At 31.3% G+C, this 27,375-nt stretch overlaps 6 protein-coding genes across 9 annotated transcripts; 5 read left to right on the forward strand and 1 right to left on the reverse strand.

The window, feature by feature from the left end:
* The first annotated feature begins 67 nt into the window (after positions 1 to 67).
* Positions 68 to 1,640, forward strand: LOC141530679 (venom acid phosphatase Acph-1-like). The gene is made up of 4 exons (XM_074247937.1): positions 68 to 307; positions 450 to 878; positions 953 to 1,285; positions 1,366 to 1,640. The coding sequence occupies exons 1-4, from the start codon at positions 113 to 115 to the stop codon at positions 1,528 to 1,530; spliced, it is 1,122 nt and encodes a 373-aa protein (XP_074104038.1). The 5' UTR covers positions 68 to 112; the 3' UTR covers positions 1,531 to 1,640.
* A 954-nt stretch (positions 1,641 to 2,594) lies between these two features.
* Positions 2,595 to 5,009, forward strand: LOC141530805 (venom acid phosphatase Acph-1-like). Its single transcript, XM_074248130.1, has 9 exons — positions 2,595 to 2,709; positions 2,807 to 2,896; positions 2,969 to 3,072; positions 3,164 to 3,263; positions 3,376 to 3,480; positions 3,562 to 3,827; positions 3,919 to 4,202; positions 4,477 to 4,685; positions 4,759 to 5,009. Exons 4-9 carry the CDS (start codon positions 3,174 to 3,176, stop codon positions 4,936 to 4,938), a joined length of 1,134 nt encoding a protein of 377 aa, XP_074104231.1. The 5' UTR covers positions 2,595 to 2,709; positions 2,807 to 2,896; positions 2,969 to 3,072; positions 3,164 to 3,173; the 3' UTR covers positions 4,939 to 5,009.
* Positions 5,010 to 5,165: 156 nt separating this feature from the next.
* On the forward strand, positions 5,166 to 11,545 carry LOC141530401 (uncharacterized). Its single transcript, XM_074247476.1, has 16 exons — positions 5,166 to 5,372; positions 5,439 to 5,543; positions 5,837 to 6,099; positions 6,169 to 6,452; positions 6,535 to 6,743; positions 6,836 to 6,977; positions 7,553 to 7,608; positions 7,748 to 7,852; positions 7,930 to 8,195; positions 8,274 to 8,557; positions 8,628 to 8,836; positions 8,909 to 9,049; positions 9,974 to 10,216; positions 10,322 to 10,753; positions 10,824 to 11,156; positions 11,234 to 11,545. Exons 1-16 carry the CDS (start codon positions 5,256 to 5,258, stop codon positions 11,390 to 11,392), a joined length of 3,348 nt encoding a protein of 1,115 aa, XP_074103577.1. The 5' UTR covers positions 5,166 to 5,255; the 3' UTR covers positions 11,393 to 11,545.
* A 954-nt stretch (positions 11,546 to 12,499) lies between these two features.
* On the forward strand, positions 12,500 to 13,257 carry LOC141530402 (testicular acid phosphatase homolog). The gene is made up of 2 exons (XM_074247477.1): positions 12,500 to 12,703; positions 12,811 to 13,257. The coding sequence occupies exons 1-2, from the start codon at positions 12,500 to 12,502 to the stop codon at positions 13,255 to 13,257; spliced, it is 651 nt and encodes a 216-aa protein (XP_074103578.1).
* Positions 13,079 to 14,551, forward strand: LOC141531001 (venom acid phosphatase Acph-1-like). The gene is made up of 2 exons (XM_074248451.1): positions 13,079 to 13,639; positions 13,730 to 14,551. Exons 1-2 carry the CDS (start codon positions 13,376 to 13,378, stop codon positions 13,865 to 13,867), a joined length of 402 nt encoding a protein of 133 aa, XP_074104552.1. The 5' UTR covers positions 13,079 to 13,375; the 3' UTR covers positions 13,868 to 14,551.
* A 144-nt stretch (positions 14,552 to 14,695) lies between these two features.
* On the reverse strand, positions 14,696 to 26,594 carry Root (ciliary rootlet coiled-coil, rootletin). 4 transcript variants are annotated; one of them, XR_012479840.1, is made up of 4 exons: positions 25,265 to 26,594; positions 23,335 to 23,653; positions 22,739 to 22,948; positions 22,157 to 22,622 (listed from the first exon to the last, which is right to left on the reverse strand). XR_012479840.1 is itself a non-coding variant. In XM_074248446.1 (3 exons), the coding sequence occupies exons 1-3, from the start codon at positions 25,271 to 25,273 to the stop codon at positions 15,032 to 15,034; spliced, it is 5,907 nt and encodes a 1,968-aa protein (XP_074104547.1). In that variant the 5' UTR covers positions 25,274 to 26,594; the 3' UTR covers positions 14,696 to 15,031. The 4 variants fall into 4 exon arrangements, 2 of the variants coding, with proteins under 2 accessions (XP_074104547.1, XP_074104548.1); XR_012479841.1 differs by lacking the exon at positions 25,265 to 26,594 and adding an exon at positions 23,041 to 23,243 and having other exon boundaries at positions 23,335 to 25,136; XM_074248446.1 differs by lacking the exons at positions 22,157 to 22,622; positions 22,739 to 22,948; positions 23,335 to 23,653 and adding exons at positions 14,696 to 20,836; positions 21,672 to 21,764.
* Between the last annotated feature and the right edge of the window lie 781 nt (positions 26,595 to 27,375).

Raw genomic sequence — 27,375 nt, forward strand, 5'->3', positions numbered from 1 at the left:
CTGCAAATCAGTTGTTATCTGTATCTTTTATAAGTAGTATCAGAAGTTAATCATTGATAATTAATAAGTTTACTGTCGTAGTATATAAATTATTATTTAAAATATTGGTAAAATGTTAATCAAAGCAAGCGTCTTCATACTTATCAATATTTTTTATTTTTGTGATGCGGAAATAAAGTTAATTCAAGCTACGATTCGACATTCTAATCGTAATCCGATTGATGGATCTGTTGCATTTTTATTTTATCCAAAAGATCCGTATAAAGATCGCGATTGGTATCCAGATGGACCTATGGAATTAACAAATGTAAATATTAATCTATTAATTAGATTTGTAATTTAAATTTTGTAAAAAAAAAAAATCAGAAGAAATTTTTTTGAAATTAGAATTATTGAAAAAAATAAAGTAACTTTTGCTTTTAATAATTAAAATTAATTATCCCTTACAGAAAGGTAAACTACGTGCGTATAATCTAGGAAAATTTTTAAGAGAAAGATATAAAGATTTATTGGGGCCAATATATAAACCCAATTCTGTATATTTCAAATCAATTGCAATGACTCGAGCGATAAATACTGCGCACCTCGTAGCGGCAGGTCTTTTTCCGCCTTCATCTTCTCAAATTTGGAACCCAGACTTACCCTGGATCCCTGTTCCCGTACACTCGGTACCTACGCAAGAAGATATTATGAATTTTCCGATGACGTTTTGCGAAAATTACTCCATCGACAGGAAGCAAGCTGCTCAAGAAGTAGATCGACTGCTCGAAGTCCTCAGCGACGTCAAAGATTTCTTTGACTATTTGTCTTTGAATACTGGCGTTAATCACACAAGACCAATACAAGGCTGGATTCTTTATCACCAATTAGCCGCCTATGTAAGAAAAATGTTTGTATCAATTTATTAAAATGAAAGATTGATGTTTTATACCGGTAATTAATTTATCTTCAGGAGAGTCTTGGTCTTGAACTAGAGCCGTGGACGGATAAAATATTTCCAGATGGAAAGCTTGTGGATATAAGCGCAATCGAATATATTCTTCAAACTTACACTGATAGGATGAAAAGACTGATGGGAGGAATTTGGATAAAAACGTTTTTAGACCACGTTGATGATTTGCTCAGCGGAAGAAATGTTGAGCGGAAAGGATTCTTCTATGCGAGCAATGAAATTCAAGTCGCAGCGATTTTAAGCACTCTTAAAGTCTACAAGCCCCATATCCCGGGGTATGCAAGCACATTACTGTTTGAATTGCATGAATCTAATAATGAATATTACGTCAAGGTTTATTTTATTTTTTTTTCTGATTGATTTTTGGCTTAATATAATACGAAGAAGTATCTAATGTAAATTATTAATCGTAGGTGGTGTATATAAACGAAGACAACCTTACAGAATTTATGGTACCAGGTTGTGAGAGCTCAGTTTGCTCATTGGAGACATTCAAGAGAGTTTTGAAAAACGTTACAATGCAAAATTTTGATTTAGATTGTGGCCGTAAAGGGAATTTTACTATAATTGATTTATAATTGTAAAATATCTTCCTGCGATAAAAAATGTCTATGCTAAATAATTAAAAAATTATATTATTACCATTGCATAAATACTTCTATTTTTAAATATATTTATTTTACCGTGATCATTATAGCAATTAACTTACTTTATCACTAAAACATTTAATTTATTTTCGCACTCCCTATCTATATAATGTACTATAACTCAGTGTGATAAAAAAAAAACGCAAATAGGTTTTAATTATTTTACTGCAATTAATTAAGATTTTGATAATTAACCAAACAGTATCTTATCATTATGATCTTGATCTTGAATGTAGTTAATATTTTTTTTTTGAAAAAATATAAAATTCTTCAATCTTTTACTTGAATTTTTTTTTACTTTAATAAACAGTATACAGAAAGAAAGAAATTCTTGAGTCAAGCGTAAATTCTCTTAAATGAAAAAAATTTTAAGGAAGATTTTAAATTTCTTGAACGAAGTTAAATTTTTTTAAGCCAAGAAAATTTCCCTCTTGCTCCAAAATAACTTCGGTCTTCTTTACAATTTTCTTGGTTCAAGAAATTTTTTTTTCTGTGTAGTTTCGGAGCCTATTCAACGCAAACAAACAAATAAACAATCAAATCTTTCCTCTTTATAATATTAGTATAAATATAGATAATTTAAAAACTAAAAATTTTATTAAAATAATTTTCTATGAAAAATATTGAATCTATTTACTTGAATAAAATATTTTATCTTATTTTACTCTGAGCTGTTCTATTTAGTAAGTAAACTCTTGACCTATTGATAATTTTTTTCTTCTAGATTCGTAATTATTTAGGTATTTTCTCAATCCATTTAAATTTTGTCATTTAATCACGCTTATGAATGATTTAACTCTATCTGATCGAGAAATAAGTGTAAAAAAGGCGAGCTGCTTTATCACGATCCGACTATTGATAAATAAAACTTTAAATTTCTTATTATGATACATAAATTTAAGTGTTGTGTTTGTATACTCAAGAAATCTCTTTATAAAACAAAAAAATATTCGTCAGCATGAGAAAGATATCTGTATCTAAGTCCAGAAAGTATTATTGATTAGATGATAGTTAAAATTGATAAGCGCACCCTGATCAGTGTCATCTCCTGGACTAATAATCTCAGTTTTTTCAGTTGCTCGTGACATTCTACTCTCGAACGTCAAGAAGGTCAGTTGAATTAAATCTAAAAAAAAACTCAATTCGTTTTTTTCTTTTAATTAAATTAAATATCTTCTTTGCTAGAAATTAAATTGTTTCTTTTTAGATAGTACGTTTGCTGGTCAACGTATAATTATATCAGCTCGCTCTAAGCCAAGGACGTGTGTAATCTGCCATTAGTCATTTTAATAATCAAGTGAATAATAAATACTTGTTTGTCTATCGAATTGTTTCTTGAGTTGTAAAGTAATTTGGAACATTTAACCAGTTTTTAGAAAACTTTTGCTACTGGGTAACGATAAATTGTAATTTATCATAATTTTAACGTCAGTTGAAGGAAAAAACTACTGCTATTGGACGATAACCCAGAAGGTATTATATTTTTAAAATATAATTCAATATAATAATAAACAATTTATACCAACTTTGATTAATTGTTTTTCAACGATCGAATTTTTTTCAGTTTATCAAAAATGGGCTTTAAATTATTAGAATTTTTATTTATTATTTATTTTATCACCCATGCCGTATCAATGGAGTATGAATTAAAATTTGTCGCTGTGGTAAGTAAATTGTTCATTTTTGAAACAACTATTTGTAATTAAAATTATTACAAAAATTTTTAATTCAAATTATTCATAAAAAATTATATTTTTTTAAATTAAAAAAAAAAAGCTTTTCCGACACGGAGATCGAACACCAGAAAACAATGAAATTTATCCGACGGACCCTTATCTACACGATGATTTCCACCAACTTGGTCGAGGACAATTGACAATTGCAAGTATTAGATCTGATAAATTTAAAAATTAAAAGTTATTACAAGTATTAATATTAAAAACAAAAAATTATTATAAACAGACCGGCAAGCAGCGCGAGTATAAACTTGGCCAGGTTTTGCGTGACCTTTACAACGACTTCCTGGGTGATATTTACTACACAAAAGATATATTCGCTCGAAGTACGAGCATTGATAGAACCCGCATGTCCTTGCAACTTGTGCTTTCTGCATTATATCCTCCAAAAGGTTCTCAAGTATGGAATGAATCTTTGGGTTGGCAACCGATTCTTACATCTTATGTTGAAGAAAAAGATGACACTCTTCTCAAACCTGAATTGTGTCCCTTGTAAGTATATTCTAAAAAATAAATAAATAAGATCAAAAAATTACAACTTATAATTTTTATAACTGATAATATGACACTTAAAATTCTGAAGGTATGTAGCAGAATATGAAAAACTCCAAAAATCACCAGAACTAAAAAAGGAAGTCGCTAAATTCCGACCACTTATGCAAAATCTCACTCTTGAAACTGGAAAAGAAATATCAACGACCAATGATCTATTTTTGCTGTATAACGGATTTATGGCTCTGGCAGCGATGAATCGATCACTCCCTAAATGGTCTGAAGAAATTTTTCCCCATGGATTACTCGTAGATGGAGCTAATCTTGAATACAAATCGCTGTTTTATAATGACAATCTCAAAAGATTAAGAAGCGGTGAGTTTTCTTCAAATAAGAAGAAATAATTACGACATTAAAGTTAGAGCAGTCACTTGGATATTTTTTAATTTTATTTAAAAAAAAAAATTGCATTTAAAAATTTTCTACATTTCTAAATATTAATTTTTTTTCTTATTTTTATTTTGCAAAAATTTATTTTTTACAAAAGCTTTTAAAATTATTAAAAATCTGCCGAGTTAATTTTCATGAAATAATTTTTATTCCACTTATTTGTCTGATTTAATTAATTGCTATTTAAAATTGCCTGTAGGCATGGTTCTTCGAAATATCACAAACACAATGAAGGGCATAGTTGATGGAAAATTAAAGACCCATCAGAAAATGACAATTTTCAGTGGTCATGATGCAAATGTAGCTTCTCTTCTTGCGATCTTTAGTGATTACAATGCCCATGTTCCTCGATTTTCAAGCAGTGTTAATGTTGAGCTACTGCATAAAAATAATAATTACTTTGTCAGGGTATGTTATGTTATAATTAAATAATTCACCTTTACTCACTCTTTATTTTTTTTTATATCTGTAATTATTTTAGGTACGTCATTATCTTGGGATTCCGTCATCGGTGGTCGATTTGAAAGTACCAGGGTGCGACATTGTTTGTCCATTCAATAGATTCATAAAGTTAATGAGAAAATTCCTACCTTTAGACGAAGAAGCTAAGTGCGACAAAAAAAGTCTTTCAAATGATTCTGAGATTGTTATAAACTACTAAAAAAAAAGATTAAAAATATACATTATAATTAATTCTTAATTTTCAAAATATACGAACCAAAACAGATAAAAGGGAATAGTTTCAATGACTCAGCAGCTCCTCTCTTAATACTGTATAAGAACTCAATTGCGCATACTTACGTTTAGTTTTAATCTTTCGCTTGAAGATAAGAGTGTTCATAACAGAATTTCTTTTTACTGAGACTCTGAATTTAATTTATTATATAATATAAAAATTAGTTTTGTATTTTACACTGGTATTTTGAAAGTTATAAATTTATAAATCTTCAATTAATAAAAAATAATTAAGTTATTGCTATGAATTGCATAAAAATTATGAAAATTAATCTGTTTGCTTTTTTATTTTTTAATCTTAATTCATACATAAATTCGGCCATTCCAGAATCATCATTAGAGTATAAACATGTTACCGTCGTAAGTAAATATTAATTTTTACAGCGATTTAAATTATAATTAATAACAATAACTTTTTTTTTTAAGGTTTTTCGCCATGGTGACAGAACACCCGATAATGCCGAAATGTATCCAAATGATCCATATAAAAATTATGATTTCTCTCAAGGCGGTTACGGACAATTAACCAGTGTAAGTTTTTAACATCTCATATATAATTTTTAGAAATTTTTTAACACATAAATTATGGCAAAAAAAAATTTATTTAAAAATTTCCATAATTAGAAGTTTTTAAATATTACAAATTAAATTTCTTAAAAATAATTTTCTAGGTCTTGTTTATTTTTCAATAAAAATCAAAAAATTTTGAAGTATTTGCTAATCAGTCTCCTAATTGATGTCACTAAATGCAATAAAATTTTATTGAAGAAGAATTAAACATTAAAAATAATCTGACAATTTTTAATTTCACAAAATTTCTGTAGGAAGGAAAGCGACGAGTTTATAAACTAGGCCAACGTTTACGCACTCTCTACTACAACTTCCTTGGAGATTATGATCCAAAACATTTAATAGCTCGTAGTACTGATTATGACAGAACGAAAACGTCTTTGCAATTAATCCTAGCTGGGTTGTACCCTCCAAGCGAAGTACAGACGTGGAATGAAAATTTAAAGTGGCAGCCAATTCCTACGTCTTATGTCAAGAGGGCCGATGATTCTCTTCTAGTGCCGATTCTATGTCCCAGGTAGAATTAATTCATTAGAATGGTTCATATAGAAGTAAACAGTTAAATTGATGATAATATCATTTGCAGATACATTGCAGAGTTGAATAGAGTAAAAGAGCTTCCTGAAATAAAAGAAGAAATAGAAAAATTTCGGCCACTTATGCAGAATCTCACTGTAATTACCGGGAAAAATGTATCAACTCCTTTTGATTTATTGCTTCTTTATAATGTTTTGATGGCTGAATCATCAGTGGTATTACTGCTTGACAAATGGGCAACTGACATTTTTCCCCATGGATTATTGCTCGATGGAACTGTTTTGGATTATAAAATTAAAAATTCTAATGACGATCTCAAAAGGTTGAGAGGCGGTAAGTAATGTAACATGTTTGCTTAAATATTAATGTAATAATTGCGACAAAATTATGAGAAAGAATGATTTATTTTAAATAGGTATGCTTCTAAGAAACATCACTGACACAATGAAGAGTATAATTAATGGAACTGGAAATATCGAACAAAAAATAACAATCTTCAGCGGGCATGATACCAATGTTGCGTCACTTCTCTTCATTTTTGGCGCGTACGATCCTCACATGCCCGAGTATTCAAGCAGTGTAATGGTTGAATTTGTAAAATACGACTTTGATTATTATGTTAGAGTAAGCTTCACATGTTTTCTTCTAAATTTAAAGAAGAAAAGACAAAAGAGTGAATTACGATTATTAATAACCTTTTGGAATTTTTATTATAGGTACGTTATTATTTGGGAATCCCGCAAGTAATGAAGGATATTAAAATTCCAGGATGTGATGTTTTTTGTCCATTCAATGATTTTATGGTTTTAATGAAAAATTTAATAGCCACTGACGTTGAATTAATGTGTAGCGAAGAAAGTTGATGAGTTTGTAATAAAAATTGTCTTGAATAGATAAATTAAAATAAATTTAAAACTTATTTGTTCAATTATTCAATTCTTCTCCCAACTTTTCAGCTTTGTTGCTATTTCTTCTTCAAAATTAGTCGGAATATAAATACAATAAACATTTGTTGTTATTTCTTCTTAAAATAATACATAAAATATTCAGAAATTTTTTTGCATTAATGAAAACATTTTTATGTCGTACTTTTTTAATCGTTTGAAATTATAATTTTCCATTATACAATTAAAGTTAGTGTTTTTACAGTAATAAATTCATTTCATACCTACTAGCGAGTTAATGTACTCGAATCAAGTCATGGACTCGTATAATTTTACTCATTGTGATTCAAATAGATTTTTAATGAATAATGAAGACTCGTTTGTTTTCTCACTGGTTATGAATTTTAATGAACGACTAGCTCTATTTGTGGATTAACAAAGTTTAAAATTATTGAGGTTACTGAAATACTATTTTATAATGTTTTTGCTATTCGTAAAAACTTATATTGATCATCAAAATGAAGTTTAAGTTGGTTGTTTGGATACTAGTTGTTAATTTTATAACATGTGCCATATCTACAGATGAATTGCAATTCGTGACTGTTGTAAGTTTAGTTATCAATTTATATACATGATTTAATTTTTTATCAATTTATAAACTAGTTGTACGTATTAATTTTTTTATTAATTATTTTTTTCAAAGTTTTAATAACAGAAATAAAGAAGAATACATTTTTTTCTCAGGTTTTTCGTCATGGAGATCGAACACCAGTCGAAGATGAAACTTATCCAAATGACCCGTATTTACATGATGATTATCATCCATTAGGAAATGCACAATTGACTGTTGTAAGTATATTGTTAAATTTTATTTTGTATCTACAATAATTAATAATTAATTAATTAACCATTTAATTCCTAATTAGAAAGGTAAACAGCGAGCGTATCAATTAGGACAAACATTACGCACTCTCTATAACGATTTCCTGGGCGATATTTACATTCCAAAAAATCTGGTAGCTCTGAGTACAGGTACCACTAGGACACGCATGTCATTGCAGCTTGTTACAGCTGCACTTTATCCTCCAAAAGGCCCACAAATTTGGAATGAATCTTTGAATTGGCAACCAATTCTTACATCTCATATTCCAGAAGATGAAGATGTTTTTTTGAAATCTGTTATTTGTTCCGAGTAAGCGAAAATAAAATTAAGATCAATTCAAGTATTGGTTTTTAGTAAGTACTTTACTGTAAATTATATTTTAAATAGATACCTAGAAGAATTTAAAAAAGTAAAAGAGTTGCCTGATGTTAAAATTGAAATAGAGAAATTTCTTCCTCTTATGCAAAATATTTCGGCAGCAACTGGGAAAGAAATAACAACATTTTATGAATTGTTTATTTTATCCAATGGATTAACAGCTTTGGCTGGATTAGGACGTCCACTTCCCAAGTGGTCTGAAGGAATTTTTCCTGACGGTCCGCTCCTTGATGCCGTAAATTTTGAGTATAAAATAATAGTTTACAATGATAAACTCAAAAAATTGAGAAGTGGTAAGTTTTTTCAACTTTATTTGAGACTTGAGTATTAAATAATTATTTGTTAATTTACTTACGGCTTTAGGTCGACTTCTTCGAAATATAACTGATACAATGAAAGATATAGTTGATGGAAAACCGAATTATCATCCAAAAATGAATCTTTTCAGTGGCCACGATCAAACTGTTGTCGCGCTTCTTGCTGTTCTTAGTGACTATGTTCCACATGTTCCTAAATTTTCAAGCAGTGTTATGGTTGAACTGTTGCGTAGAAATGATAGTTATTTTGTTACGGTAAATCGCTTTTAATTAAATAAAGTTAAATTTTCATAAATATATGAATCTAATAAATATTTATGTATCTAGGCGCATTATTATCTTGGAATCCCGCCGACTGTAGTTGATCTAAAAATACCTGGGTGTGATGTTTTGTGTCCGTTTGATGAATTCATGGCGTTAATGAAAAATTTCATAGCTTCTGATGAAGAAATGAATTGTAAAATAGAAGTATAGTGACTAATAATTATACAAAAATTCATGATATTGAAATTTTGAGACATTTGATAATTTTTAGAAGTTTTTAAATAAATTAATTATGAAAAGAAAAATTTATCTGTAAAAATCCATATTTAGAAACTCTGAAAAATTAAAAATGCAATTTTTAAAAGAATTTTTTATCTTTCAAGAAAAATTAAAAAGTTGTCAGTTGTCTTATAATTTTACAGAGTCAAAAGAATTCATAAAAATTGAATATTAATTTTAATTTATTTTTATACTTATTCGTTAAATAAATCCTTTGATGACGTAAATAAAATATAATATCTAATGACTGATATTTTGAAATAAAATAACTATTAATTTCTTGGCATAAATTTATTTAAAATTTAATATAGTTGTATTATAAATTATAATTTTCAAATCTTTTGGATGTCTAGGCAATCTGTTATAATCTTGAAAATTTTAATTTCTAAAAATTATTTGAATTATATATTGGGAAAAAAAAAAAAAAAAAAAAAAATTCCGAAAATAAAATTTCTAAAAAAAAATCACATCGTTAGTAATTTTTTTTTTTTAGCAAATAGAAGCACATAATTAAGATTTCATTATTGCTTTATAATTGTTAAGTCATTAGTTGTTGGCATTAACTCATTAACTTAAAAATCGTTTACTCGCAGTTCACGTATCTAATTAAAGTAAGTTGCTATAGTCTTTTGAAAATAAATTATGAAATATAAACGCAAAAGTTTATAAATATAAAATATTAATTTACTCAGTTGCTTACGTTGACATTTTCTTCAAAGTCAATCTACGCTGCGCCTAAAAAAAGATATTAGTAAATTTTCATTAACACGTGTATTACATAATTCTCTTTTTTTACGTATTCGTGTTTAGTTACACAATCAAAGAAAGTTAGTCGCTTAAAAAAATAAAAATACAAAAATAGAACCCAGTAGTTTGACATTTCAAGCAAAGATGTCCGAAATTAAGTGGTCAGTTTTAATGTTTATTTCGATCTTCTTAAATATTTCTGACGCGAAGTTGATTCTGATTCAAGCAACAATGCGTCATGGAGATCGATATCCTTCGGAGAGGGATTATGCCGTCATTTCCTATCCAAATGATCCATATATCAATAATACCTGGGCGCCTGCTGGACCAATGAAACTGACAGATGTGAGTGTATTCATTTTGTAACTGTTTAAATTTTTATTAAAGTATAAATAGGTAAACAAATTAAATAAATGTAAGAAGAAATGATAAAAATGTTTTAATTTTCAGAAAGGGAAGCAAAATTCTTTGATGATGGGTCATTTTTTACAAGAAAAATATAAAGAATTAATTGAACCGGTTTATAACAAAGATTCAATTTATTTTCGCGCTCTTTTTGAAAAAAGAACGATTAATACTGCTCGTTTAGTTGCGGTAGGTATGTTTCCAAATTCTCACGGTAATATTCATTGGAACTCTAGTTTAGAAAATATTACAATTTCGATTGACTCGGAAAAAAAAGATAAAGATTACTTGTACCATGCAAAATATATGTGTGAAAATTATTTAATCGATAGAAAAAATTCAGATATTCAAGTACAAAAAATGTTTAGTTTTTTTTCTGATGTAAAAAAATTTTATAATTATTTATCGGAGCATACTGGAATTACTCACTCAAACGCTTATCAAAGTTATCTTCTTTACGGCCAATTTGTTTCTGAGGTAAGAAGAATTATAGTATAATTCATATTCTTCATATGATAAAAAAATAACTGCATTTTTACTTTTCTAGTCTAATCTTGGCCTTGAATTAGAGGAGTGGACAAAATCAATTTTTCCAAATGGGAAACTTTTGGAGTTGAGCGCTGTTGAGTATTTATTACAAACGTGGACACCACGTATGAAACGACTTTTAGGTGGAATTTGGATAAGAAATTTTTTGAACCGCGTTCAAGATTTTCTGAGCGGCAAAAATATCCAGAGAAAAGGGTACTTTTATTTTTACAGCGAACATCACGTGGCAGCGATATTAAACGCTTTAGATATTTATGAGCCACACGTTCCGAGTTATTTAAGTTTAGTAATTTTTGAGTTGCATGAAGTCGATAATAAATTTTATGTCAAGGTATGAAAAATAACGAAATAAAAAAAAAAAAAAAATTTTTTTTGTTTCTTGAAATGATTAATTTTAAATAATTTTAGGTGGTTCATAAAAATGAAGATATAATTAAAGAAGTTGTTATCAAAGGTTGTGAAACTTTACTTTGTCCGCTTGATACATTTAAAATAATCTTGAAGGATGTTATTCTTGAAGACTTTCAAGAAGATTGTGGAAGATATGGATATTTTTCTAATCTGTAGTACATTACAGAAATAATAAATCTGTTATTATACAATTAATTCATTTTATGATAACGAGCAATATATGATAACTTTGCTGTTTTTTCTTCATTATGAAATTCTAATTCATAGTTAACTTTAAAATTAAAAGGCATTTTTTGTATAATATTGTAAATGCTTAAATAAATATTTTTGGTCCATAAAAAATAGTCTAAGTTTACTTTATTGATTTAAAATAAATTTTTAAGACTAGATAAAATAAAGGCTTACTGGTTTTTTTTCCAATTCTTTAGTATTTTTAAGTAAATCTTTAAATGTAATTTATTAGCTAGTAATTGCTTTACTTTATTATTTACTAGTTGGGAAATTTTTTTCTAATGGTCAATTTATATTTATAGAAAAAAAAAAAAAAATAGTTAAAAATTGGATTATATAGAAATAATCTGAACGTATGGCAAAGTCTATTTACTTTACGATTTTTTAAACAACAAAATAATTAAAATTGTGAATCACTTCATAAAAAGTACATAAAAATATGACAGAAGACTAATTCCACTGCAATAATATTCATCATACTGTTTTTAAATATCAATTTTTTTAATGTATGATCTTCTTGATTTCTTCTTTCTTACTTAATTATTTATAAGTAAGAGTTTAATTTTTTTATCATTCTAATACTTAAAAAAAAATTTTTCTTCATTTGTTATAAAAATATAAATTCGTTAAAAAATAAAGTACTTAAAAATAATTGCTCATGTTTGAAAATAGAATTGATCTCTGATAAGAGCAATTCGACGTGGTGAAGTATACCTGGATATACAATTTGGAGCAATAAAGTTTCAATTATTTTTAAAAAAATAAAACCACCCTAGGGGAAAAGTCTGATAGGAATGACAAATACACGTATAAGATCCGATAAAATCTATAAGTTTCTATAGATTTATTTGTCACTATTTTCATTTATTCTAAGAGAATTTAAGATTATATTTTTTTTCAACAGGGCATATATATAATGGCACGGTTGAACAAAAAAAACATTCAGAATTTAGCGTTTTGCTGAATTGGATCAATTTTTTTATTAAATTATTAACCTTTTTTGTTGAAATAAAAAAATTAATCACTGCTATAATGGAGACTGCTTCAAAAATTGCAATATTAATTGTTAGTTTATTCATGTTGAACACTTGTAATGCTGAAATTAAAATGATTCAAGCGATAATAAGACATGGAGATCGGTACCCTGAATCAAAAAAGACTTTACTCGCGATTTATCCAAATGATCCGTATTTTAATGATACTTGGGAACCGTACGGAAAAATGGGGCTGGCAAAAGTAAGTATAGTAACTTATTTTTATGACTTTTTATACTTCACTTTTGTACTTACTGTACTGCTTGTAATTTTATATCAAGTTTTTAATTAATAATTTTGTTTTTCTAGAAAGGTAAAACAAATGCATTCAAAATGGGCATGTTTTTAAGAAACAGATACGATGAATTATTGGGATCAATTTATGATGAAAAAGAAGTATATTTCCGATCTACTGATACTAGTAGGACAATTACTACTGGCCGGTGGGTCGCAGCTGGCCTTTACTCAGATCCTAGACCACAAAATTTGAATTCAACACTATTTCCGATTTATATTCCTATCAACGTGGTACCTTATGAAGAAGATACTCTTAATAACGCATTCATGTTGTGCGAAAATTACTTCATCGATAAACAAATATCCGAAAAAATTGTAAAAAAGCAAAAAGATTTCAAAAACTTAGGAACGCTTCTTAAATATTTATCAGTTCACACTGGTATTGAACATTCGAGCTGTTCTCAAAGTTTTGGTCTTTATCATAATTTCGTTGCTCAGGTATTGAATTTATATCAATAATATTTCAATCAAATGAATAATGAAATAATTTATTGATGTATTTTTCTGTTAGACTAATCTAGGTCTTAAGACAGAACCGTGGGTGGACTTGGTCTTTCCATTTGGACAACTTTGGAATATGAGCGTTATTGAATACAAGCTTCAAAGTTACACAGATAGAATGAAGCGGCTTACTGGTGGAATTTGGATTAGGAAATTTTTAGAACATGTCAATAATTTTGTTGAGGAAACAGACGATCATAAGGCATACTTTTATATCAATTATGAATTCCATACCGTTGCGATTCTTAATACTCTTGGAGTTTATGAGCCTCATATTCCAAGCTATCTTAGCACCGTGATATTCGAATTACATGAAATTAATAATGAACTTTTTGTTAAGGTTTGTTAAATTTTATCGGGATACTAAATTACAATTTATTTTAATAGCAATTAAAGTAAAATGAATAATTATTGGTTCATATTCTTCCAGGTAATTCACAAGAATGGAGATGTGCTAACAGAACTTGTGATCCCAGGATGCCAAAAATCACTTTGCTCGCTTAAAACATTTGAAAATGTTTTAAAAAATGTAACTCTTGATAATTTTGAAGAAGATTGCGGCAAATGAGCTTTTTTTGACTTCTTAATATCAATTTTCGCAAAATTTGCAGTATGATTCCAAGCTCAATAAAATGAAAAAAAAAAATTCAATCTTAAATAAATAATGCTAAATTGATTTATTTATTTTTTATTTATTCAATTTATCTACTTTGTTCAAACTGACAAACCTGAAAAAAATTTAACACAATTTATAAAAAATGTTATTTAAAATCTAACGCTGATAAATCTAAACCATGGCATTTAAATCAAAAAATTTTTCAATTATTGTTAAACAATAATCACAATAAATAATTCCAACTGTGTAAATAATTTATAATTTTTAAATAATTTATAATCCGCAAGCCTATTGAAATTCCAGAGTTTATCGTGATTTGGACTGAATGTCAAATGTTCTCTATATTAAAGAACCGACACAATCCTTGATACCTACTCTAAGCTTCTTTCAATAATTTTTATTTTTCACTTTAATTCACATCGAGCTGTGACTAATCTCTACAATTATTTGCTACATTTTATTACTCATAGTCTTTTCCCAAGACTAAATGTAGCAATTATCACCTCCCTCTTTAAATCGTACTTTAAATAGTCATAGATATTTTATTCCTTCATTACGAATAACGTAACATGGATTATTTACTGATATATTTTGATAATAATTTAATAATAATAAATTTTCTTAGTAAGTAAAGCTATAAATAAGTAACTAAAAAATTTGTACTATAAAAATGATATGGACGGATGTCGAAATACATTGACTTGATGATTTTTTAAAAAACAGTCATTAAAAAGTAATAAAAAAATCAAAATCTCTACACTAGATTAATTAATAAATAAGTTATAATTTAAAAAGTATATTTAGATATCAGGCAGATAAATAATACCATTACTCTATTAAAAAATTTTTAAGTACCACTGGCAAGACTAAAATTAGACTATGGAATGATATTTCTTCTATCATTACCGTAATTTATGGCTATTTGTACGGCGTACATATTTATCAATGCCGCTAATAGTAATAATTTAATTTATATAAATTTAAAAAAGTATTTAAAAGGCACTCGACGTGTAAAAATTTGCCAAAAGTATTAATAATATAATTTTAAAAAAATTTTTTGAACACATGCTGTCATTGCATCAAGTTACCTTTCTCAAATAATCCCAACAATAAACTTTACTTCAACGGTGAGGGAATAGGAGAGTATCTATCATAAGACGGAGCAGGAAGCGCCAACGAAGGCGGCAAACTTGTAGTACTTGTAACCGTGCTGTCCAATTTCCTGGCCTCATGCTCCAACAAAACAGCATCCAAAGACGGATCTTGAGAGACAGTTTTCAAAGAATCACCCAGTGCTTGACGTAAGTGCTGCATTTCTCTGCCAGCTCGCGTGCTACGCAGTACATAAAGCTGTCGACGTTTTATTTCCTGGCTCAACTGTTCTCTCAACAGTTGAATTTGATTTTCCAGCCGTAGAACCTGCTGCCGATGACTCTGCTCACGAGCTTCCAGCAATTTCTCAGCTTGAAGTTGAGCAGCTCTTAGTCTTTCAATTTCCGCCGTCCGATCGCGACTTGAATCTCTCGCCGAGTGTGAATGACTGTTAAGTGTCTTGCATCTGACGAGTTCAGCCTCTTTCTCAGCCAAGAGAGTCTCTAGTCTGCGAATTTTCAAGCGTAGATCGCGGTTCTCCTGCTCGAGAAGATCAACACTGACATTGGAGCCCATCAACTCAACATGCGCTTTCTCTGGACGTTCGTAGCTCTTGCTACGTCCTCCACTAGCTCTAGCAGAAGCCAGTTGTCTCTCTAGATTGCGCTTGTCGATCTCTAGAAGCCGTACTTTGTCGTTCAATGCATCTAGCTTGCCTCGCATTTCACTGCGGTCTCGTTGAACTGCATGCAATTGTCTCACCACCTCGTCGTCCTTATTCGAAGGACTCTCCTGTGGCCAGGTTGCCAGTCTGAGCTGCGACTCGAGACCAGATCGCTGAACTTCATTGTTCGCCAGGTCATTTTGTAACCGCGAGTTCTGGTCCATCAGAGTTTGATTCGCGTGTTTCAGCTCCATAACCGACTGCTGAGCCACGTCCAGCCTTTCTGAGACAACTCGTCGCTCATTATCAGCATTAGCCAGTTGTTTTTGAAGCTGCTTGACGCGGTCGTTGGTACTCTGCATCTGCGCGTTATTTTCCATTATCGTTCGTCGCATTGAATTTATTTCACTCTTCAGCTCACTCTCAGTAACAGCTGCTCGCTCCAAACAGAGATTCAACTGCTCAATAGTGGACTTCAATGACGCGCAACGCTCTTCCAGACCACTTGACGTTTTAACTTGAGCATCAAACCGGTCTTGCAGTTTTTGGAGATTTCCATCTTTCTCCTGTAAAACCATTTGCAGCCGCTGTAAATCTCCTTCCAGTGACATTCGTTGCAATTCTAATTTAGTCGCTCGAGCTTCAGATCTTCCTAAATCCTCTTGCAAGCTACGCTTTTCATTATCACATCTACCAAAGGCTTGTCTCATTTTCTCCAATTTCTCCTCATACTGACCCTTTTCTTCAGACTCGCTGCTAACAGTCAGCTCTAAAGCGGTCACTTTCTCACGCAAGTATTCATTTTCTTGAGTCTTTTGGTGTAACGCCTCGTGTAAACTCTGGTAAGACGTTTGTTTTTGCGACAATTGTGCTTCCAATGAAGCTTTTTGATCCTGAATATTCCTCAAAGTAATACTGATATTGTTTATTTTAGAGTCAGATTTAGTCTGACACTCTAGAGCTTCAGCCAATTGTTTTTTAACATTACTCAACTCGGTTTTGCAATCATCTCTTTCACGTTCGATTTGAGCAACCTGCTGCATGAGCGAGCGTACGCCTTTCCTTACGGCTTCAGGATCAACATCCAGAATCACGTCACGACCAACATCATGCTCCTGATGAGAAGCTCGCGCTGGACTCCATCTCCTCGAAGGACTCATCAGCTTGAACGGCATATTGACAGAACCATCCAATTGAATACCAGCAATGCGTCGTAGAGTCGACCCAACACTGCTCAATTTCTGCTCGACATCCTTTTTAGCAGCCTCCAATTGAGCCAGCTGACTGTCCAGAGCTCTAACTCGCCCTTCGGAGCCGCCAAAGCGAGCTTTGAGCTCTTGAAGCTGCTGAGATGCATCAGCCAGACACACCTCCAAATTATGTTTCTGATCTTCTAACTTTCTTTCTCTGCAACGACTGTCTTCAAGTCTTACCAGAAGCTCTTGTTCTCTTGCTCGCCATCTCTCGTCTTCTTCATCAGCTCGTAATCTCAATTTAGCCATGTCTTGTCTCGTTACCTCTAGACTGTTGTCCAGATCAATAACTTGTTTCTTAAGCTGGTGTAGCTGCAGTTGAAGACGTTCTCTCTCCTCAATTTCATTAGCCAAGCGACCTTGTAATTCCCGTTCTTCATTCTGCGCTTGAGAATTAGCAGACTGACTCTTTTGTAATTCACCTTCCGTGAACCGAAGCTGCTGTTGGATTTGTATTATCTCATGCTCCATATCTCTTATTTGTCCTTGAAGCCGTGATTTTTCAGCTTCCAGAGCTGTTCGCGCGTCTTCCATCGCCGCTATCTTTTGATAAGCTTCCTCCAGCGCTCGAGACTGCTCTCTCTTTTCGCCTTCGATGCGTTTTACATGCTCCCTTAACTCTTTATTAGTATTATTATACTTATCCATAGCGAAATTCGAATCAGCCAACTGTCTTCGCACATCCACTAGTTCTTTCCTCAAAGACTCGATGGTATTTTCCGTATCTTTGAGCTTTCTGGTAGTCTCATGCAACTGATTCTGCAGGCTATCAACCTTGTCCTCCGCAACTTGTAGCTGAACTCTTAGTTCTTCGCACTCTTTTTGAGCTGACTCACGTTCTTTCCACATATCTTCGATCTTTAATTCAAGTTTCATTTTTTCCTCGTCGTCTTGCAATTTAGTTTCCTCTAATTTCGTCTTCATTCTACTCAATTCATCCCGGAGTTGATTAATATTAGTACGGTCTTGCTCTGCACGTGCATTTGCTTCTCTTCTCAACCGATCTAAAGTACCCTTTTCACCCTCCAACTCACGGAATATATTCTCGAGTTTTTCCATCAGCGCTTGCTGGTCGTGGTGAGCAATCAGCAGTGCCTGTTGCTTGTCATTTTCAGCTCTTAGTAAAGCTTCCTCATGCTGCTGACATAAATTGTCAATATGCTGCTGTAGTTCATCAATTCTGCTCTGCATTTGATTAAGCTCATCTTCTTTCTGACCTTCCAGTGTATTCACCGTCTGCTGCAATCGCTTTTCAAGAGACACGCGTATTTGTTCTTTTTCTTCATTTAATTTTTTACTAGTATCTTCATTCTGCTTTTTCATATTAGCAATTATTTGCTGGAATTCAGCCTCTTGATTACCTCGCTGTTGAGTAAGATTTTGTTTAATATCTTGCGCTCGCTTCTCACTGTTCTCTAAATCTTTAGTCAACCTCGTAATTTGTCCCTTCAAAGCTTCTTGCTTCACCAGCAGTTCCTGTTGTTCTTTTTCCAGCTGTACCTTCTTCAAATGCGTGGCTTCAAGATTTGTTTGTGTGTCAAACAAAACACCTTCCAAAGTTTCCTTTTCACTCCGCATCGATGCCAGCAATTCTTGCATCCTCTGAAACTCTTTTTCATTAGTCTCCAAAATAACTTGCTTCTCCTCATTATCTTTAACAAGTTCTTCCAAATTTCTATTTATCCTTGCATTCATTTCATTCGACTGCTCCAGTCGCTGCTTTGTCCTCATTAACTCTTCGTTCAAAGACTCCTTCTTACGCGCCAATATTGACAACTGGTTACTTAAATCGCTTCGTTCACGCATTACTTGCCCCAACTCGATCTCCACCTTCTCTTTTTCGATTTCCAAAAATTTAATCTTCTCATTTAGCGTTACCTTATCAGCTTCAGAGTCCAAGCGCGCTTGTTCAGCTTGCAACAATTCTTTTCTCAAAGAGCTCAAGTCACCCGACTGATCACAACATTGACTCGCTAATTTATTTTTTTCTTCCTCCATCCTCTTCAATTCTTCTCCAAGTCGTTGTTTATCTTTCTCATGATTATTACAAATAGCCTCTGATTTTATCAATTCGTCCTGAACATCTGATTTTTCTAACAACATTCTTTCCAATTCCAGCTCCAAATCCCCTTTACTTTTTTCAATTTGAGTTATCAAATTATCAGACTCAAGCTTTTGTTGTTCCAACATATCTTTTGCCAGATATATTTTGCTCAACTCTTCTCTTACCGTCAACAATTCTTCGCGCATTCGACTGCATCGTTCTTCTTCAGATCTGAAGCTCATTTCCCTCACATCAAATTCTTTGTTAATTCTATCCAACTCGCCCTGTAAATACATCTTATCATCCTCCAAGCTGTCGCAAACTTTTTGCAATTTACTATTTACTTTTTGTAATTTTTCGTAATCACTATTAAGATCCTCAATAGTATGATTCATTTCTACTTTACTCTTTTCCAAAGAAATCTTTTCTGTTCTCACAGAATCCAAACTTTTTTGCAGCATGTCACGTTCTTGTAACAATTGCGTGCTCTGTGCTCGGGTAGTATCAAGCTGAATAATTAACTCAGTCGTGCGTTCTTCCAGTAATTGAACATTTTCTTCCGCGGAGTCACATTGCTTTCTCGTCAGTGCTAATTGCTCAGCATTTGTCTGTAATTTAACTTGAAGCTCATGAATAGTTAACTGATATTTATGTAACGCCGCTTGTACAGCACTTATCGTACTTTCAGCAAACGCAGGAATGGTATTGCTTCTTGTACCGCGTTTGGGCGATCGTTGAGGCATGACAACACCACTTGGAGACAAATGAACATGCGGAGGAGGCTGAATATTTTCTATTTCCCGTGTTTCGGCGTCTTGAATAACAGCATGAGCAATATCACGCATAGCGGCTTCCAATATCTCAACATCCTCTTGTATTTTAGCAGCTTGTCCAATGCCAGCTTCAGCCTTACCACATCTTTCCTCGATGCTATGAATTTCTCTGATCAATTGATTGATACGTTCATCCTTCATTCTAATTTCATTTTGCGCAACTTCCCACTGTTGTCTGATGTTCTCCACTTCTGACTTCAAGTCCAAGGCTTCCTGAGCGTGGAACTGCTGAGTAACCGAAGATTGGAGAGAACTGGATTGAATTTGTAACGCAAGTTTAACACCACTGCAAGCCGATGTCATTTCATTTGTCGCAGTTGACAATTTATTCTGAAATTTAGTCAAGTCTCTTTCAGTAGACGATTTCATGTCGGAAAAAATACGTTTGAGAGCGACAACATCGCGCCACAAATTCAGCAAACGATGGTGCTCAGACGTATAGTATTCATTAAAAGCCAGCTCTTCTTCCTTCCACTCGTCTTCTTTGAGAGTCATTTCTTCCCTCAGAACATCCCAGTCAGTGCTCAATTTCTGCAAATCATTAGTCAACGTTTCATTAGTTCTGTGAGATTCTTCTAGTTGATTTTTTAAAGACGTATTTATCTCCATAAGCTTATCCGAGCGCCTTTTCTCCTCATTGAGCTTGCGTATTGCTGTTTCCAGATCACTTATCTGCTCGTCGCGCAACTCTCTCAGCGTCTGATGGGCAGCTTCTAACGCGGAAGTACTGGGTGAAACAGCGACTCGTGACACTTCTGCAGGCAGTGACTCGACCATCTGATTCTCCAATTCTGAACATCTCTGCTTGTATTGGAGCACTTTTGCCTGTAAACGAGAAACCAGTGCAGCCTGATGCTGCTGTGCTTGCCTATAGGTATTCAATCGACGTTTATAACTTGCAGCTTCCTCCTCCAAGCGATGACGTAGCTCAAAGTTCTGTCGAATAAGCGTGTCGGGGTGTAATTCTTCATCGCTACCACGGTCTCCGCCAGTTTCCAATCCTCCAGGCTCTGCTCTTGCTCCATTTGACCCTGGCTGCAAAAATAAAGAAATAACTAATTGGAAAACAATTATACATAGAAAATATTAAATATCTGACAATTTTTGAGTTTGTAAAAAAATTTTCATGCTAAAAAATAAATAATTATATCAATCAAAAATTTTTTTAAATTATTGACACAAATTTTTAAAAATTTATATTTTAAAATTTTGAAATTTTTTAAATTCTTAATATTGTAATAATAATCATAATTATTAGGCTTAAAAATATTTTATTAACTTTACCGAGAAATCTAAACGTCGTCGAAACATTCTGTTAAATAATTACAATCACATCACATGATTAATAATTAAATTATTTTATTTATTATAATTTAATATAATATATAAAATCATTTTTTTTTTTTGACACAAGTGTCATTATTATTTAACAACAACCCAGCTGTCAAATATTCATACTGCAGGTTATATTTTTGTTTGTTTACGTTTTTAATTTAGTTCATGATTCTATCGCGCCAGTGGTCGAGCGCTACGCTCGCTTATTATTATTATTATTATTATTATTTTGAAAACATTTCCGCGGGCTCTACATATAAAAAATATTATTGAATTCAATAACACTGAAGTTGACAGATATTAAAAATTGTTTTGGAATTTTATAGCAATTAAATTATTAAAAAAAAAGTTTCACATGTGAAAATTAATAAAAATTACAAGTGAAAATTTTTAGAAGCATTTTTTTATTGCAATTAATTTGTTAAAAAATTTTTTTAAATTGACAGCTAACCGCTAACTTTAGTATTATTGAATTCATACAATGGTAATACTTTTAAAATCTTATAAATGAATTATATTCTTACAAAATAATTACCTCGATTGCTTTTGCAGTGCCTCTGAGAAACGGTGGCCGCCTTCTTTCAATCTGTCCTCTAATTGTTGAATGAGGAGGCCCTTTCGATAAAGTCTGCAATCAATATAAAACAATAAATTTTTTTAACCCAGAAGAAAATAATATTCCTAATTTATTTAAATAATTTTAATTATTAAGAAGAAAAACAATTATTAAAAATTACAGTGTGTAAGTACAAAAAAATACTCATAGTTTTTTAGTTTTAAAAAATAATATCATGAAAAAAAATAAAAAGTTTAGCAGTACTACAAAAATGCATAAAAAAAATTATGTATGAGTAAAATATGAGTTGGAACTTAAAAATCTTTCTTCATTGCTCATGTCGTGGAGTAACAGAGGAAAAAGGATAGAAATACAAGGTAACACCTGGCACAGTATGGCACCAATCGATGTATGATGGAACTAGCTGGTGGATACCTGCTAGCAAACCAAGAACGTGCGTGCTATTTATTTTTATTGTTTTTTATTTACGATTTTTTCCAGATTTATTCGACACTTTATATCTTCCAGAAATAAAAATACTTGATGTTCAATGTAAAGAAAAGAAGAAAAACAAAAAGAAAAAAAAATGTAACTATTAAAAAAATTTACAAAAGTATATAAATATGTAGCTGGATGATGATAATGTTGATGTGATACTTCGATGGTTTCAGTATTACAGAATATCACGAGTTGTAACCATTACTTCAGGAAGTTGGTTCATGCAAAGTGCTAATAAATCCCCGGGAATTCACCACCTGGATTAATAATCATTAGAAGCAGATAAACTGCTAACTATAACTGGCGTTTATCACCTATGTGATCTATTTCACAGCTCTATTTTAATTATCAGCTAGGTTCTAAAGTTCAGATCCTTGTCTGGGTAAATATTTACATGTTTTGTTCTTCTTCTCCAATCGAACAATTTAGTGACTGAAAAATAAATCAGATATTTATTATTAAATTAGTGTTTACAAACTTTCTGTCCAGCGATTATCTTTTAAGTTATTAAAATATTATCTATTAATAATAAATATACTCATACTTACGCACACACAAAAGCTTCCATTGATATATAATAGTCTCGAGTGCCGAACGAATAAATGAACTTTGTAACAGACAATAACTCATGATATTTATTGCGTGACCGACAAATTGTACACACGCCTGATTGGAAAACAACTCTCGTCACGATTTTATTTGGAATTTGAGCTGTCAACTCGATGACACCCCTTACTCATTAATCCAATCGCTTGTTTCTAATAATAGAGATAAAAAGTAATCTTTCTATCAATGATCCGCAATAAACTATTTTTATTTAAAAATTTTTAACAATATTAATTCTCTTTACAGTAAAAAAAAATTAATCATCATCTTCATAATGATAAGTGCTGGATTTTTCCAATTCTTTTACTACTTTCTCAGTAATTAATTCAAGATAAACATAATCTACTGATTGATGTCTATTAATTAATAACAGTAACAATTCTATTAATTATTCCATTATCATTTTAATAATAACGTACAAGTATAATTATAATTGTCTGAAAATATCTATATTAATATTAATGCATTATATTTTATTATAGATTATTAATAATATATGTCTGGAGAACGGGAGATTATTATCGTGCAAGAATGTTACCTCTGAATTTCTCGTGCGCGCATCGTCGCATAATCACCGAGAATCAACAATAACTTCTGATATCAACCTTGACCATGAAACGCCATTACATCGGCAATTGGGTTAACAAACTGCATACTTGTTCCAGACATTCTAAACTTGGATTTATAAAGTTCAATCACATCTACTACACGTATGATTGACATCCAGAGTTCTTGAGAACCGTGAACATAATTTTATACTTCTGTATAAACTTCAACTTCAATTTTACTATCAGCTAGTGCCATACAGAGGTCGTGAAAAGTGTCGACCTAGGATCACAGATCAAAGTTTAAGGAATCTACAATTAAAAAATGAAAAAAAAAAATTATTTTTATGCATTGACGTTCTCATTCCTCAACAATTTCATCAGATCCATGTATCAGAGTATCACGGAAACTATATAATACTGTGGTCAATGTTCAAACGTCGCGACATTACGTCGTTATCACTGTGCATACTTGACAGTAATATCCGTATCAAGGCCTTTTATTACACTTTGCATATATATCATGTACTTAGAATATGCATGTCGTAGTGTTCTTAAGAGTGCCAAAAATATTTTTTTATCAAATAGATACTAATTATCTGCCCAAACTTCTTTTACATTGGTGATGATCTTCAAAAAGAGGCCAGCGATTAATTTTCACCCAATTATATATTTTAAAATAAGATACTTCCTGCTAAAAGAATTTTATTATCTGCTTTTAAAAAATATTTCAATGATAATTATTTATTATTGAACGATTTAATAACTAGATTAGATGAATAGATCCCTGGATTTTATTTATCGCATTCAATTAATTTTTAATCAGAGTAATTATGTCACGAAAATAAGAAATTTTTATTGTAAAAAGTAAATAATGTATTTTTATTCATGCGTTAGTGCGTCGGAGGTATTTTACTTGTATTTAGGAAAACCTGTACTGATCAATACTCAGACCATATGTCGCATTTATGTATGCTTTCACACTTTTATGCATTATTAATATATACCACCCGTGTCACAGCACAAAAACACGTGCTTGAGGTGTCTAAATGAGTGAGGGTAGAATAATAGAGCAAATATGAACCTTCAATTGTCTTTTAACTAAAAGAATTGATTTTTTAGTTTTATTTTATATTCTTCCTTGTATTTTGTCATTATTAATTTGATTTTAATTACATGTAGAAATGTTAAACTTTTAACAATTATAGTAGGAAGAATTTTTAATGTTGACAATTTTAATTTCAAAATAATTAACTGAAATTATCAGTGTTATTTTAAAAATAATGAATTCTATTTAACATTATCGCAATTTTACAGAAAATTTAAAAAATATAACTTATGGTAAACATGATCAAAAGTTAGTTTTTAATTTTATCTGAACGAGATAAGGTTTCGAACTGCGCGTGTCTGATCGTGGGGTTGAATGGGGACTGGGCACGTGAATCTACTCTTATTCATTACATCAACTATGCATCATCAATTCATATATACAGAAGTGACCAGCGGTCATTTGAAGAAAACAAAATTCACTCCCTTTTAATTTAATGTCCACTGGATATGTATTTCAGAATAATATATAAATAAAAAAAAATACGAGGAAGAATTTTATTGATAAATCATAAAATCTTGTATTTTTGTTCTCAATTAATTGCAAGTATATCCGTAACTTGTCTTGAGTAATCTGCGTACTAAATAATTTTGATGATAGATGATAGAGTATTCTAGTCTAGTATCTAGACAATTATTAAGTAGCACGCACTCGCTATTTTACTCAAGTTTCGTTGATGAAATCTACCGATTCTTTCCTAACTGTAAGTTGAGAAGTCTAATGTTACATGATCCATTATACCAGATTATCAAAATCTATTTATATGCTATGTACTTATTCAAATTTGTATCAACAATTAATAATTGAATTCTTACCCGTGGCATTTTGATTGCAGACTTGAAGAACTTGTTTACAAACGAGCGGAGAGATTTAGCAAAATGATCTCGAAGACGGACAGAGTTGAGGCGGCCAAACGATTCTCAGGGCTCGGTCTGGCCCTACGAGAAGGTGAGAACTTACTTCCGGTGCGTTCACGACGAACGACAGGTCTTTACTGACTGATTCCAGACTGTCGGGTGGAACTACCACCACTTTAACCACCAGCAGTGATCGCGTGTCTGGCATACTCGCCGGCTCTTCTGAAACCGCGTGGGGCGCCCTAGCACGGGGGTGGCTTTCTAGCTTCCTGATGATAGACATCAAGTTTCTATCTCTATCACACCAGAGAAGCTTATCAAATCTTACCATGCTTGGAAATGCTGATCCAGTTTCTTCGTTGATAGAATTTTCATTCTGCCAAATTGTATTGGAATTCTTAAAAAAAAAAAAAAAAAAAAAAAAGAAAACAACATGAATACAATATGTCGATTTGCCATTCTAATACGTTGTATTCCACATTTAGAAAATTTTACAGCAAACAAAAAAAACAGTTCATTTTTTAAATTTATTAAATAGAATTTAACGGATGAAAATATTTATTTTAAAATAGCTATTAAAGGATTTGACCTTTAAATTTTTAATATGACTTTCGAGTTTTTTTTTTTTTTTTTTTTCAAGAAAAGTCAATATGTCAAATTTTGTGGGATACAACTCATTAGAATGGTAGTATCAATAAAAGTAAGTATTATACCATCCTATAAATTTATGTCAATAATAAGTACGTATTATTGATTTAGTTTTATTTTTTTAATAGTTATAAAAGTTTACCCGTGTTGTAGGCCTAATGAGTTTTGGGTTTCAGGCGCCAGTGCACTTGTAGTAAATCAGTTGCGGATTGATGGCTGTTGTCACGACATTGAGGTCAACGGTACCGGCATCACCAGAATTCTTTTCTTCACCATCGTAATCCCAAATAGAAGCTTTACTCTGCTTCATTTTATTTTATCTTATTTATTTATTTACTTATTTATATTACATCATGATTTATAAGCATTAAACTCGCCAAGGAGTAAGACACGCGTGCGTTCTACGAAGAATTTTAGGTACTCAAGAAAAACGCGAAACCGACGATACTCCAGTGACTTCCTCTGTCACGATACAATGTTGTAAATACACAAAAAGTTAGACTGTATAACTTAAAAATATTTATTCATGATTTTTCTATCTCATTCAGATTGTGCGCTGGAAGATAGTCTACTGCTTGCTCGAGGATGGCATTTTAACTGAGCACGCAAATAATATTTTACAGGGCCAATGTCTTCGTGATCCGTGACAGGTACGTTGACATATCGCAAATAAAAAATAAAATTATTAAATAATTACACTTAATTTAAGTATATAAACCATAAAAACTAAATATAAAAATAATTATTTTTAATTTATCTAAAGCCTTGACCTTGCGGAGTGACACTACTTTAAATTATCAAATAAAGTATTTTATGTTTACCCAATTCCTGTTTATGCTCTTTATTATCACATTAAAATTTGAAAGTTTGTTTTTTCATAATTAATTATCAGTTTTTATTGCAGATTTGATGTTTATAAAAATATGATGAGCTAAGCGTAGCAACAGGGTGAATAATCTAGGAAATATAAATACAGAAAGGAACCATTGGTATGTAAAACCGGATGGATTATTTCTCATTATAAATTGCTGGTACCAGGCCCTACGTGGCACACGCTACTGCCAGTAAGAAAGCGACTGTAAGACCAATTCACTTTCAAACTTGTCTTATCTGGATTATTTTTTCACTTTTTTACCTAAATATCGCTGTTTTACAGGTACGGTTAATTACTAGTCTTATCTGAAAAATAACTGCACTCTGAAAGTCATCTGCATTTTCTCATCTTGTAGCTTTTGGATGATGCAATTCTGCTTGCGTGACGAAACAGGATGAATGACCTCTGTTCTTCACTCACTTAAAATGAGCTTAAGAAAAGAATAAGAATAGCCCACAATAATGGAAAGAGAGTACAAAGAAAATCAAATTCAGAATAACCGTAGAGGAGCCAAGCTATTGATTTATTTAGCTCGGTTGTCAAGGGA

Source organism: Cotesia typhae, unplaced genomic scaffold (assembly GCF_013202065.1).
Source record: "Cotesia typhae breed Kobodo isofemale line unplaced genomic scaffold, CoteBio_Ctyphae contig_5, whole genome shotgun sequence".
Taxonomy (NCBI): Eukaryota; Metazoa; Arthropoda; class Insecta; order Hymenoptera; family Braconidae; genus Cotesia; species Cotesia typhae.

Bases quoted from the DNA above. Each gene is read 5' to 3' on its own strand.
- LOC141530679 (XM_074247937.1), top strand. From the start codon at position 113: ATGTTAATCAAAGCAAGCGTCTTCATACTTATCAATATTTTTTATTTT. The intron at 879-952 runs GTAAGAAAAATG...ATTTATCTTCAG, and splicing joins ATCACCAATTAGCCGCCTAT to GAGAGTCTTGGTCTTGAACT. The intron at 1,286-1,365 runs GTTTATTTTATT...TATTAATCGTAG, and splicing joins ATAATGAATATTACGTCAAG to GTGGTGTATATAAACGAAGA.
- LOC141530805 (XM_074248130.1), top strand. From the start codon at position 3,174: ATGGGCTTTAAATTATTAGAATTTTTATTTATTATTTATTTTATCACC. The intron at 3,264-3,375 runs GTAAGTAAATTG...AAAAAAAAAAAG, and splicing joins AATTAAAATTTGTCGCTGTG to CTTTTCCGACACGGAGATCG. The intron at 4,203-4,476 runs GTGAGTTTTCTT...AATTGCCTGTAG, and splicing joins TCTCAAAAGATTAAGAAGCG to GCATGGTTCTTCGAAATATC.
- LOC141530401 (XM_074247476.1), top strand. From the start codon at position 5,256: ATGAATTGCATAAAAATTATGAAAATTAATCTGTTTGCTTTTTTATTT. The intron at 6,100-6,168 runs GTAGAATTAATT...TATCATTTGCAG, and splicing joins GTGCCGATTCTATGTCCCAG to ATACATTGCAGAGTTGAATA. The intron at 8,196-8,273 runs GTAAGCGAAAAT...TATTTTAAATAG, and splicing joins AAATCTGTTATTTGTTCCGA to ATACCTAGAAGAATTTAAAA.
- LOC141530402 (XM_074247477.1), top strand. From the start codon at position 12,500: ATGGAGACTGCTTCAAAAATTGCAATATTAATTGTTAGTTTATTCATG. The intron at 12,704-12,810 runs GTAAGTATAGTA...TTGTTTTTCTAG, and splicing joins GAAAAATGGGGCTGGCAAAA to AAAGGTAAAACAAATGCATT.
- LOC141531001 (XM_074248451.1), top strand. From the start codon at position 13,376: ATGAGCGTTATTGAATACAAGCTTCAAAGTTACACAGATAGAATGAAG. The intron at 13,640-13,729 runs GTTTGTTAAATT...ATATTCTTCCAG, and splicing joins ATAATGAACTTTTTGTTAAG to GTAATTCACAAGAATGGAGA.
- Root (XM_074248446.1), bottom strand. The intron at 20,837-21,671 runs GTAATTATTTTG...TTATTTTTGCAG, and splicing joins GCACTGCAAAAGCAATCGAG to CCAGGGTCAAATGGAGCAAG.